Source organism: Eriocheir sinensis, chromosome 60 (genome assembly GCF_024679095.1).
Source record: "Eriocheir sinensis breed Jianghai 21 chromosome 60, ASM2467909v1, whole genome shotgun sequence".
In the NCBI taxonomy this organism is placed as follows: Eukaryota; Metazoa; Arthropoda; class Malacostraca; order Decapoda; family Varunidae; genus Eriocheir; species Eriocheir sinensis.
In genome coordinates this window covers 2,081,216-2,093,715 of record NC_066568.1, presented here as the reverse complement: position 1 = coordinate 2,093,715, position 12,500 = coordinate 2,081,216, and the positions used below count along the sequence as shown (strand labels likewise).

Genomic DNA, 12,500 nt, shown 5'->3' with positions numbered 1-12,500 from the left:
GAGATGCATACTCCATACGAGGGCGGACAAGGCTCCTGTAAATGGACATCAACTGTGCAGGGGAGAAGAACTGGCGGAGACGGTACAGAACGCCCAGCCTCGAGGAAGCTGATTTAGTAAGAGATGAGATATGAAGTTTCCAGTTGAGATTTTGAGTTAAGGATAGACCGAGGATGTTTAGTGTTGAGGAAGGTGATAGCTGGGTGTTGTCAAAGAATAGGGGATAGTTGTTTGGAAGGTTGTGTCGAGTGGATAGGTGGAGAAACTGTGTTTTCGATGCGTTGAAGGACAAGACAGGAAGGTAGACAGGAAAGTAAAACTATAGGGCGGTAGTTTGAGGGATTGGAAGGACACCAGGTTCCTTTCACCCCAATCGGAAATAATAGTAAGGTCTGAGGCTTAGCCTCAGACCTTTTGAATCTTCCGGTTAAGGATTGATTCAAAAGCTTTAGATAGACAGGAAAGTAAAGCTATAGGACGGTAGTTTGAGGGATTGGAACAGGCTGTACATACGTACATTAGGTAAAAGCACAACATAACCAAAACAAACCACAAAACAGAGGAAGGAGGGAGGTATGGACGACGAAAACAACGAAACAACTAGAAGCGAAAGGAGAGAAGAATTGAAATAAGAATACAAACACTAAGGAAGGAGGATGAGGAGTAGGAGAAGAGGTTAAAGCACAACAGAAACAAAACAAAACACAAAACCACAACAAAACATTAAAGCATCCATCCATTCCCTTACCGTCTTCTGCCTCTTAATGAACCAGGCAAGTAGGGCAGCCAAAAACACAGTGACCAGACTGTAGGTGACTAGGCTGCTCCACCACACCGCCTCTCGTCCCAGCAGCAGCGCCATTCTCACGTGTGCAGCTAGGCAGGTGTGTCCAGAGGGATACAGGTGTGTGGGAGGCAGGTAGACGGGGACCCGGGACCAGGTATGCTAAGTCCTGTATGGGGGAAAGAGAGGAAGAGTTGTAGTGTTGGTGGAAGAGGAGGAGTAGGAAGAAGAAGAAGAAGAAGAGAAAGAAGAAGAAGAAGTAGAAGTAGAAGAAGAAGTAGACGAAAAAGAAGAAGACAAATTTTCGATATTATCATTATTACTTTTTCCTTTTCTTCTTTCTTTCCTTCTTTTATTCTTATTCTTTTCTTCTTTTTTTGTTCTTCCTCCTGTTCTATTCGTGTTACTGACATACCTGTTCTGTTCCTGTTCTTGTTAATTTGGCAAGGTGTGGGCAGGTAAGGAAAGGTCAGGTAATTACTAGTGACAGGTGTGTAATTACAGAGTGAAGAAAAAATAAAGAAAACGGGAAATGATTTGATATAGGAAGTTGATTGTAAATGTGTGTGTGTGTGTGTGTGTGTGTGTGTGTGTGTGTGTGTGTGTGTGTGTGTGTGTGTGTGTGTGTGTGTGTGTGTGATATTTTGAAAGCTGTAATCATCTTTCATATCAGATAGTGTGTGTGTGTGTGTGTGTTTGTGTGTGTGTGTGTGTTATTGAGATGAAGAAAATGAAGAACAAGAAGAAGATGAGGAAGAAAAACGAGAAGAAGATGAAGAAAATTACAGAAAAAGAATAAGAGGAAGAAAAAAAATCTTACTAAACGATCGAAATTGAAAACACACACACACACACACACACACACACACACACACACACACACACACTTCCCGTCTGCCATCCTTTGCCATTTAACACGTGCTTGAGGTATTAAAATACATTACGTGTGAGGAAGTGTCTGATATGTTTGTGAATGAGAGAGAAAGGAAGGACAAGAGGAAGAACAATAGGAGAATGAGGAAGAGGAAGAGGAGGAGGAGGAAGAAGAAGAAGAAGAAGAAGAAGAAGAAGAAGAAGAAGAAGCTAGAGAAGAAAATGAAATAGAAGAAGCAGAATGAGAACGAATAATAACAATAATAATAATAATAATAATAATAATATTAATAATAATAATAATAATAATAACAACAATAATAAGAAAGAGTAGAAGAAGAAGACGATGATGAAGAAAAAGATGAAGAAGAAGAAGAACAAGAAGAACAAGAACAAGAAGAAAAAGAACAAAAATAAGAATAACATGAAATAGAAGAAGGAGAAGAAGGAGACGAAGAAGAAGAAGAAAAATCAGAAAAAGAAAATTAAAAAGAAGAACAACAACAAATAAAAACACAGTCAACAAACACACACGAAACTAATAGAAAGTGACACACACAAAAAAATATACCTAAATCTAGTTAACCCAATTTCGTCAATCAAAGGAAGAATTAGAAGAGAAATCAATTAGCAATATTCGAAGAGGTGAAGGTTAGAGAAATAATCAAAAGAGGAAGAGGAAGAAGAGGAAGAAGAGGAAGATGAAAAAAAAATATCCAGGTAGCTTCTACGAAATCATGAAAGGTAAAATTTGAAGGTCTCGAAGTTAATGTAAAAGGAAGGTGAACTAGAAAAAAATATTAGAAAGAGGAGGAGGAGGAGGAGGAGGAGGAGGAGGAGGAGGAGGAGGACGAGGAAGAAGAGAAAGGAGAAGAAAAGTAAGAATGACCAAAGAAAAGAAAATTATGAAAATGAAAATGAAAATGAGACAAATGATGATGATGAAGAAGAAGAGGAGGAGTAGAAAGAGGAAGAGGAAGAAAAAGAAAAATAAGGAGAAAAGAGGAATAGTGAGCCAAAAGAAAATCATGAGAGAAAATAAAGAAAAAGAAAAAGAAAAGTAGTAGAAGTATTATTATTATTATTATTATTATTATTATTATTATTATTATTATTAGTAGTAGTAGTAGTAGTAGTAACAGTAGTAGTAGCAGCAGCAGTAGTAGTAGTAGTAGTAGTAGTGGTAGTGGCAGTAATTGTAGTAGTAGTAGTAGTAGTAGTAGTAGTAGTAGTAGTAGTAGTAGCAATAGTAGTAGTAGTAGTAACAGAAATCGAAAATCCATGAAAAAAAAAGATAACCAAGAACAGGTGAAATCCAAATCTAATTAACACACAAACACACAAATAAATTACAGGTGAAGGCAAAAATCTAAAAAAACAAAAAAACAAACAAACAAACAGGTAGGAAACAAATTAAGCAACTAGAATCCAAAAAGGGAAATTAGTCGCAGAGAGAAATTGAAAGTCGTAAAATTTGAAGGTTACTGAAGGCGAGTTAGAGAAGAATTTACTGAACCCTGATTTCTGAAAGGGGGGAAGAGAGGAACAGGAAAAACAACAAAAAAACAACAACAGCAACAGCAACATAGGCGCGAGGGGAGGTCACAGAAAAATAAAAATAAAATAAAAAATAAAAATGAAGATAAAATAGTTAAAAAAAAATCATCTTAGGTCATGGTTGAAGGTTTTGATAGAAGAGAGCGAGAGCGAGAGAGAGAGAGAGAGAGAGAGAGAGAGAGAGAGAGAGAGAGAGAGAGAGAGAGAGAGAGAGAGAGAGAGAGAGAGAGAGAGAGAGAGAGAGAGAGAGAGAGAGAGAGAGAGAGAGAGAGAGAGAGAGAGAGAGAGAGAGAGAGAGAGAGAGAGAGAGAGAGAGAGAGAGAGAGAGAGAGAGAGAGAGAGAGAGAGAGAGAAGATAATTATTGAAGAGATGACTTGCAATAATAATAATAATAATGGTAATAATAACAATAACGAGGAAGAAGAAGAAGAAGGAAAGAAGAAGAGGAGGGAGAAGATGAAGGTGATGATGGTGACGAACAATAGATAGAAGTTTGAATATGGAAAAAAAAAATAGAACAAGAAGTAGAAGAGAGGAAAGAAAGAGGAAGAAGAAAGAGAAAAAGTAGAAAAAATAGGAAAGGAAGAATAAGAAGAAAAGGAAAAAAGGGAAATATATCAAGTAAGAAAAAAAAATACGAAAAAAAAGAAAAAGTAGAAAAAAATAGGAAAGGAAGAATAAGAAGAAAAGGAAGGAAGAGAAATATATCAGGAGGAAAGAAAAAAAACGAAAACAAAAGAAAAAGTAGAAAAAAAGTAGAAGGGAAGGAAGAAAAAAGAAAGAAGAACGACCTAGGAAAAGAAAATTATGAAAAGGAAAATAAGAATAAGAGACAGATGATGATGATGATAAAGAAGAGGAATAGAAAAAGGAAGAGGAATAAAAATAAAAATAAGGAGAAAAGAGAAATAGAACCTTCCCCTTTCATTGTCTATCCATTTTCAGCTTCTCTCTATTACTCTGCGCGGTTCTAAGTTTCCTCTCTAATTCTTTTTTTTAACATTTTTTTATAGTGACGCCAGTTATGCTTGGCTCATGCTGCCCCCAGGAATTCATTCTTGATTCACTTGGACGGTTTCCTCTAGAGTCCGGGTTGATGAGTGGTCTTCAGGACAGCATGTGGGTAGTCTTCGGGCACTCGGCGGTGACTGAAAAATGATGATGATGACAAAGAAAAAGAGGAATAGAAAAAGGAAGAGGAAGAAAAAGAAAAATAAGGAGAAAAGAGAAATAGAACCTTCCCCTTTCATTGTCTTTCCATTTTCAGCTTCTCTCTATTACTCTGCGCGGTTCTAAGTTTCCTCTCTAATTCTTTTTTTTTTTTACATTTTTTTATAGTGACGCCAGTTATGCTTGGCTCATGCTGCCCCCCGTAACTCATTCTTGATTCACTTGGACGGTTTCCTCTAGAGTCCGGGTTGATGAGTGGTCTTCAGGACAGCATGTGGGTAGTCTTCGGGCACTCGGCGGTGACTGAAAAATCCCAGGTGGTAGCGGGGGGATTCGAACCGACGTTGTCCATGGCGCCGTGAATGCAAGGCCCGCACGCTAACCACTCAACCACGCGTCATGTTACCGAATACTATGTTATGACCGGGGGAACACACTCATTTCACACCCTGGTCACTTTTATTGCTATGTTTCCCAAAAGCACTCCATCCAATTCCCATTTTCTTTGTGATTTATCTGTCGGGACGCGGGGAATGTACAAGCGTCTTCCTCTGCGCGTTGTTATTTAGAACATTACCATACGTCACAAGAGCTGCTCCATCCTGTTATATGTGTGTGTGTGTGTGTGTGTGTGTGTGTGTGTGTGTGTGTGTGTGTGTGTGTTTCGCTTCTTGATCGTTATTTACTGTCCCGTCAACTAATTATTACGTCTGGAATGTTTGTATACCTTCGCTTTTTCGTAGTCATCTTTTTTTTTTTGTTTGAGTTTGTACTAATTAATGTTCGTTTTTTTATAAGTGAGTTACTCTATTTTCTATTACTCTCTCTCTCTCCACATCTTTTCTGCTTTTCTGTCAATCTTCCTTTTCTTCTTTTTCGTGTTCTATATAAGTTTGCACTATGATTTTTCGTCTTAGATTAGTGTTATCCTCTACCTTCTACTTCTTTCTCACTTCTCTTCTCTTCTCTTCTATCCCGAAAACTAATGATTCAATATTACTTTCCTTCTCTTCAGCGTTTTTTTTTTTTTGGTGGTAAAAATGTCCATCTTATTATCATCTTTCTCGTGTTGTGTTCTAATTATTTTCTTTCTTGTGTTTTGTGATCCTGTTTTTTATGTATTTTCTTCCTTGTTTGTGTTTTTTTCATCTTTTCTTCCTCTTTAGCGTTTTTTTTGTGGTGGTAACAATGTTCTTCTTATCATCATCTTTCTCGTGTTGTGTTCCTATTCTTTTCTTTCTTCTATTTTTTGCGATTGTTTTTTTTATATATTATTCCTTTGCGGTTTTTTTCATCTTTTCTTCCATGTTTACTCTTCCTGCTACGCCTCCTCCTCTAATACTTTCATCCTTCCATTTTCTTTCCTTGTTCTAGTTTTACACTTTTTGGTCCGTCTACCCCACAGGTCCTCCTCCTCCTCCTTATCGTTATCATTAACCCGGAAGCAGCGGGGAGTGTTTCTTAATGGTACCTCTAAACGAGAAAAAAAGGAGAAAAAAATCATCGCTTACACAAACCATTTCATAATATATATCGAAGCATTTGTAATCAGTTTATGTATCATCTATTTTGGGGGGTTTAAATCATGGCACAAATTTGGCCCGTCGCTGCTACACGGTAAAGCCACAAATTTGGCCCGTCGCTGCTACACGGTAAAGCCACAAATTTGGCCCGTCGCTGCTACACGGTAAAGCCACAAATTTGGCCCGTCGCTTCTACACGGTAAAGCCACAAATTTGGCCTGTCGTTGCTACACGGTAAAGCCACAAATTTGGCCCGTCGCTGCTACACGGTAAAGCCACAAATTTGGCCTGTCGATGCTACACGGTAAAGTCACAAATTTGGCCCGTGGCTACACGTTAAAGCCACAAAGTTGGCCAGTCGCTGCTACACGGTAACTCCACAAATTTGGCCCGTCGCTGCTACACGGTAAAGCCACAAATTTGGCCCGTCGCTGCTACACGGTAAAGCCACAAATCTGGCCCGTCGCTGCTACACGGTAAAGCCACAAATCTGGCCCGTCGCTGCTACACGGTAAAGCCACAAATTTGGCCCATCGCTACACGGTAAAGCCACAAATTTGGCCCGTCGCTGCTACACGGTAAAGCCACAAATTTGGCCCGTCGCTGCTACACGGTAAAGCCACAAATTTGGCCCGTCGCTGCTACACGGTAAAGCCACAAATTTGGCCCGTCGCTGCTACACGGTAAAGCCACAATTTGGCCCGTCGCTGCTACACGGTAAAGCAACAAATTTGGCCCGTCGCTGCTACACGGTAAAGCCACAAATTTGGCCCGTCGCTGCTACACGGTAAAGCCACAAATTTGGCCCGTCGCTGCTACACTGTAAAGCCACAAATTTGGCCCGTCGCTGCTACCGGGTTAACCTATTTCGTCCTAGGCTAACACAAATTGAACGTCATTATCTTATTATCTTTACCTCGTCAACTACCCACTAAGACACTGACCTTCGCTTTTTGCCCAAGTCCACCCTTCGACAGCGCTAAGTCCAGGAATGCAACACCAGGAGACTCTAGTGGCTGACGGACCTAACCTTTTTTTTGCGGGTCTAGCTTTGCCTTGGTGTGGGGTTGAGTCCACGTGTGTCGAGTCATGGTCATCAACTGGGTCGAATGTTGATGCTAAATGTGTTTGTGTGGGGTGTGGGGGGGAGGGGGGTTGGGGTGTGGGGGGTATCAGGAAGACGTAGCGGGGATGGAAAGATTATGAGAGAGAGAAACTAAGAGATTAATGAAGAAGAACAAAAGAACGGAGGAGAAAGTAAAGGGAAGAGGAGGACGGAAAGATAGAAGCGAAGGAAGAAAGATTAAAGAAAAATGAGAAAAACAAAGATTATGAGAGAGAAACTAAGAGATTAATGAAGAAGAATGAAAGAAGAAAAGAGCGGAAGACAGAATAAAGAGAAGAAGAGGAAGGAAAGATAGAAGGGAAGAAAGAAAGATTAAAGAAACATGAGAAACAAAACAAAGAAAGATTATGAGAGAGAGAAACTTAGAGATTAATGGAGAAGAACGAAAGAAGAAAAGAACGGAAGAGAAAATAAAGGGAAGAGGAGGAAGGAAAAATAGAAGGGAAGAAGGAAAGATTAAAGAAAAATAAGAAACAAAACAAAACTAAAAGAAAGATAAAAGTAAAGCAAACAAGAAAACAGAAAAAAAGAAAAAAAACGAGAAGGAAAAGAAGAGGAAGGAAAGACAGAAGCGAAGAAAGAAAGATTAAAGTAAAAAGTAAAGCAAGCAAGAAAACAGAAATAGAAGAAAAAACGAGAAAACAAAATAAACAAAACAAAAAGATAACAAAAACAAAAAGAAAACAAGAGACAAACAAAAACAAACAAAAAACAAGCAAGAAAAACAAGAACAAAGAAAAACAAAAACAAATCCTCAACCACTAAGAAAGAAAATCACTCAAAACAAAACAAAGAAAACAAAGACAAAACAAATCAAAACAAGAAAAACAAAGACAAACAAAGAAAACAACCACAAATAGAATCCCAGAAACAGGAAGCAGGAACCCCAAAATTTAAGGACGCCAAGAAAATTAAAGAAAAAAAAAAGAAGAATCATTTAACAGAAGGTAAATTTTTGACTTCTTGCCAAATATAAAAGTGAAGTGAAGTGGAGAAGGAGGAGAGCAGGAAGTGTGTGTGTGTGTGTGTGTGTGTGTGTGTGTGTGTGTGTGTGTGTGTGTGTGTGTGTGTGTGTGTGTGTGTGTGTGTGTGTGTGTGTGTGTGTGTGTGTGTGTGTGTGTGTGTGTGTGTGTGTGTGTGTGTGTGTGTGTGTGTATATTATTTATGGGACAGGTTAATTACGTGTGTTGGGAAAGAAGGAGGAGGAGGAGGAGGAGGAGGAGGAGGAGGAGAACAAGGATAGCTAATGGAGAAGGAAGAGAAAAAAAGAATGAAGAGAATAAAGAATAGGAGGAGGAAGAGGAGGAGGAGGAGGAGGAGGAAAAGGAGAAAAAGACAAACTAACAGGGATGAAGAGGAAGAGGAAGAGGAAGAATATGAAGAAAAAGAGGAGGAGGAGGAGGAGGAGGAGAAGGATAATATGGAGGACAAACTAACGTAAGAGAAGAAGAAAGAGGAGAAGAAGGAGGAAGAGAACGAAAAGAAGAAGAAGAAGAAAAAGAGAAGAGGAAGAGGAGGAGGAGGAAGAGGAGGAACAGTGGATATCAAAGGGTATATGTAGCCTGAAGAAGAAGAGGAGGAGGAGGAGGAGGAGGAAGAAGAAGAAGAAGAAGAGGAAGAGGAGGAGGAACAGTGGACATCAAGGGGTATATGTAGCCTGGAGAAGAAGAGGAGGAGGAGGAGGAGGAAGAAGAAGAGGAGGAGGAAGGATAATAGTTCTAAATGACCTACGCATACCACACTGGAGGAGGAGGAGGAAGAAGAAGAGGAGGAAGAAGAGGAGGAGGAGGAGGAGGAGGAGGAGGAGGAGGAGGAGGAGGAGGAGGAGGAGGAGGGGAAAGAGTGCTGTTAATAGATGAAATATGAATTAGTCTTGCAATAAAAGGAAGAAGAAGAAGAAGAAGAAGAAGAAGAAGAGGAGGAAGAGGAAGAGAATAATCGATAAAACACAAAGAAAAGAAAAGAAAATAACAAGAAAAAAACAAGAAAACCACCACCACCACCAACAACAACAACAACAAAACAAAGAAAAAAAATAGGTTCGTCTCCCTTCGTTCACCCACAAAGAAAACGAAAACAACAACAACAACAACAACAATGACACTAAGAAGGTCATGAGAGAGAGAGAGAGAGAGAGAGAGAGAGAGAGAGAGAGAGAGAGAGAGAGAGAGAGAGAGAGAGAGAGAGAGAGAGAGAGAGAGAGAGAGAGAGAGAGAGAGAGAGAATACTTCCTCTTCTCACAGATTTCATAACATATAATTTACTTTTCTGAGAGAGAAGAAAAAAAAGATAGAAGAGAGACAGAGAGAGAGAGAGACAGAAGAAGGAAGAGGAAGAGGAGGAGGAGGAGGAGGAGGAGGAGGAGGAGAAGGAAGGAAGAAGAGGAGGGCGAAGAGAAGAAAATTTGAAGCAATAAAAATAATAACAGGAAGAAGAGGACGAGGAGGAGGAGGAGATATAGATAGATAGATAGATAGATAGATAGATAGATAGATAGATAGAGAGAGAGAGAGAGAGAGAGAGAGAGAGAGAGAGAGAGAGAGAGAGAGAGAGAGAGAGAGAGAGAGAGAGAGAGAGAGAGAGAGAGAGAGAGAGAGAGAGAGAGAGAGAGAGAGAGAGACACACACACACACACACACACACACACACACACACACACACACATAGACAGACAGACAGGTAAAAGGTATCCACATGTACACCTGGGCAAGTCTGTCTGTCTGTCTGTCTAAGGGCGAACGAACGAAGGAACGAACGAAAAAAAGAAAAACTAAATCTATCTTACTGGAGCAGACAGGAGGGAGGAGGAGGAGGAGGAGGAGGAGGAGGAGGAGGAGGAGGAGGAGGAGGAGGAGGAGGAGGAGGAGGAGGAGGAGGAGGGAGAGAAGGAGGGGGTCAAGGTTAGCCCTCAGCATGTTTCTAAGACCATCAGGATGTGTGTGTGTGTGTGTGTGTGTGTGTGTGTGTGAGAGAGAGAGAGAGAGAGAGAGAGAGAGAGAGAGAGAGAGAGAGAGAGAGAGAGAGAGAGAGAGAGAGAGAGAGAGAGAGAGAGAGAGAGAGAGAGAGAGAGAGAGAGAGAGAGAGAGAGAGAGAGAGAGAGAGAGAGAGAGAGAGAGAGTCTTTTATCCACTCCACCTCCTCATTCAATTCGTTTCTATTCCCTACAACCTCCACACACACACACACACACACACACACACACACACACACACACACACACACACACACACCAGCGCTCCGATAGCTCAGTCGGTTAAAGCGCTGCACTGCCAGGGTTCGCGGCGTGGCAGGCGTTCCAGCCCCGCTCAGGCAAGGTTTTCCCGGTGACTTGTTGCGGTTCCCCCTTGAGGCAGGTGGATGGGGTGTGTGAGGGAGGTCCCGGCAGTACCCAAATATCAACTAAAGGTGGTGCTTACGAGTCCAACACATGATCAGGCCGTGGCGAATACACACACACACACACACACACACACACACACACACACACACACACACACATGAGACCTAGGGCCATATTTTTAAACATTTCTGCGCCCAAGAACACGTAATTTACTAGTCTTTCGTGGGAGTTAAGGGCACTTCCAGGGGTACTTTTATGACCGTGGTGGTAGTCTGATCCTTCTTCTGTACCGTGAACCTAAAAGAACACTCATTAGAACTCGATTAACCTCCTTTTTGGCCTCTGGAAATGGTTGGTGTGAGGGGCGGGAGCATCTGACAGTACCAACCCTATCCCTTTCCCTTTTCTTCCGTTAATCTGTCATAATCGGCTTGGCGGGTCACCCTTAAGAGGAATAAAAACCTGGCCGCCAAAACTTAAGCCGCCGCCACCCGCCGAAGCTCAAGGGTTAGTACCGCGCAATTGTGCTGATGACGCGCACACACACACACATACACACACACACACACGAGCAAGGCTACTCCTCAGAATCCTGTACATAACACCACGTACACACGAGGGCTCCACCCCCCCACCCCCCCATCCGTCCCTGCCACGAGCCTAACCACGCAATGGGGGGCCTCTGTGACGACCCCGCGGCGTCCATACGAGGGTCGCCACGCCGGCAATGTCCTCGTGGGCGTGACAGAGGGAGGACAACGACGAAGAGGAAGAAAAAGAAGGAACATAAGAACATAAGAACATAGGAGTCTGCAAGAGGCGGGAGGTCTGTACAAGGCAGGCAATTTATCCAGTTTAAACCCATTACTTCGTGTCCTATCCGGTTCTCTTACCAACAAAACCTTATGAATACCCACCTTATTAAAGCCCTTCATCCATTTATAAACCTCGATCATGTCTCCACGCACCCTTCGCCTTTCTAGAGAATGCAAGTTTAACTGTTTGAGTTTTCCCTCGTATGGCAAGTTTCTCAACCCCTGAATCATCTTAGTCATCCTCCTCTGCACTGATTCTAACATTTTGATATCCATTTTATAGTAAGGTGACCAGAACTGAGCCGCATAGTCAAGATGAGGTCTAACTAATGCTAAATATAGTTTGAGGAAAACTTCGGCGCTTCTGTTGCTTACGCTCCTTGAAATAAATCCCAGTACCCTATTTGCTCGATTTCTAGCTTGAATGCATTGTGCCCTTGGACGGAGATCAGAGCTCACTAAGACCCCTAAATCCCTCTCGCACCCAGACCTGCTTATGAGAGTGTCATTTAAGCAATAGTTATGTGAGGGGTTGTTCCTACCTACATTCAGAATACTGCACTTCCCTACATTGAACTCCATCTGCCATTTATCCGCCCAGTCATACAATCTGTTTAGTTCACCTTGGAGAATACTAGCGTCCTGATCCGACTCAATTACTCTACCGATCTTGGTATCATCTGCAAACTTACTGACATCACTACTAATTCCTGTATCACTACACAAAGAACGAACAGAAAACACTAACAAACAACAATATGAAGGAAGAGAAGGAAGGAAGGAAGGAAGGAGGGGAGGAGGACTGAGATATAAATAATAGCCACAAAAACGGATATAAACAACAACAACAACAAGATGGGAGCCATTAACAAGCCAAGGCCAGACCCTACCACAGCCTCCCCCACGCAGCGCTATGGTCAACACACACACACACACACACACACACACACACACAGAAAAAAAAGGCAAGATCTGTCATAACGGTTTAGCGAGGGGATGAGGAACACATTAGAACCAAACAAAAACAAAACAAAACAACAAAAACAACAACCGACACACATATAAAAAAAAACACGAAGAAAACACGTTCCCGACCCCCAGTAGTGAGGTATTTCCAGGAGGTCAAGGCCAGATGTCAACACTTTCCAGTTTTTATTTTTATTTTTTTCAATATTAACAAAACTCAACTAATTATATTCCCACAGTATGACCTCTCTTTTTGGCCACTCCTTTGACCTCTATTCAGGAGCAGTAAGTTGCGGTCTTTTTTTAATATTTTTCTTTACGCCCTTGAACTGTCTCCTTAGCTGT

General features: G+C 41.4%; 1 protein-coding gene across 50 annotated transcripts in view; it reads right to left on the bottom strand.

Moving 5' to 3' along the window:
- The window catches only part of LOC126985694 (cytochrome P450 4c3-like), a 65,880-nt gene that overhangs the window by 40,014 nt on the left and 13,366 nt on the right, over nt 1-12,500 (bottom strand). For all 50 annotated transcript variants that reach the window (XR_007738958.1, XR_007738957.1, XR_007738909.1 and 47 more), the window contains exon 2: nt 749-953. Coding sequence is in view for 1 of the 50 variants with exons in the window: in XM_050840850.1 (XP_050696807.1) it covers nt 749-862 (114 nt within the window). In the remaining 49 variants the exon portion in view is untranslated. The remainder of the gene's footprint in view (nt 1-748; nt 954-12,500) is intronic.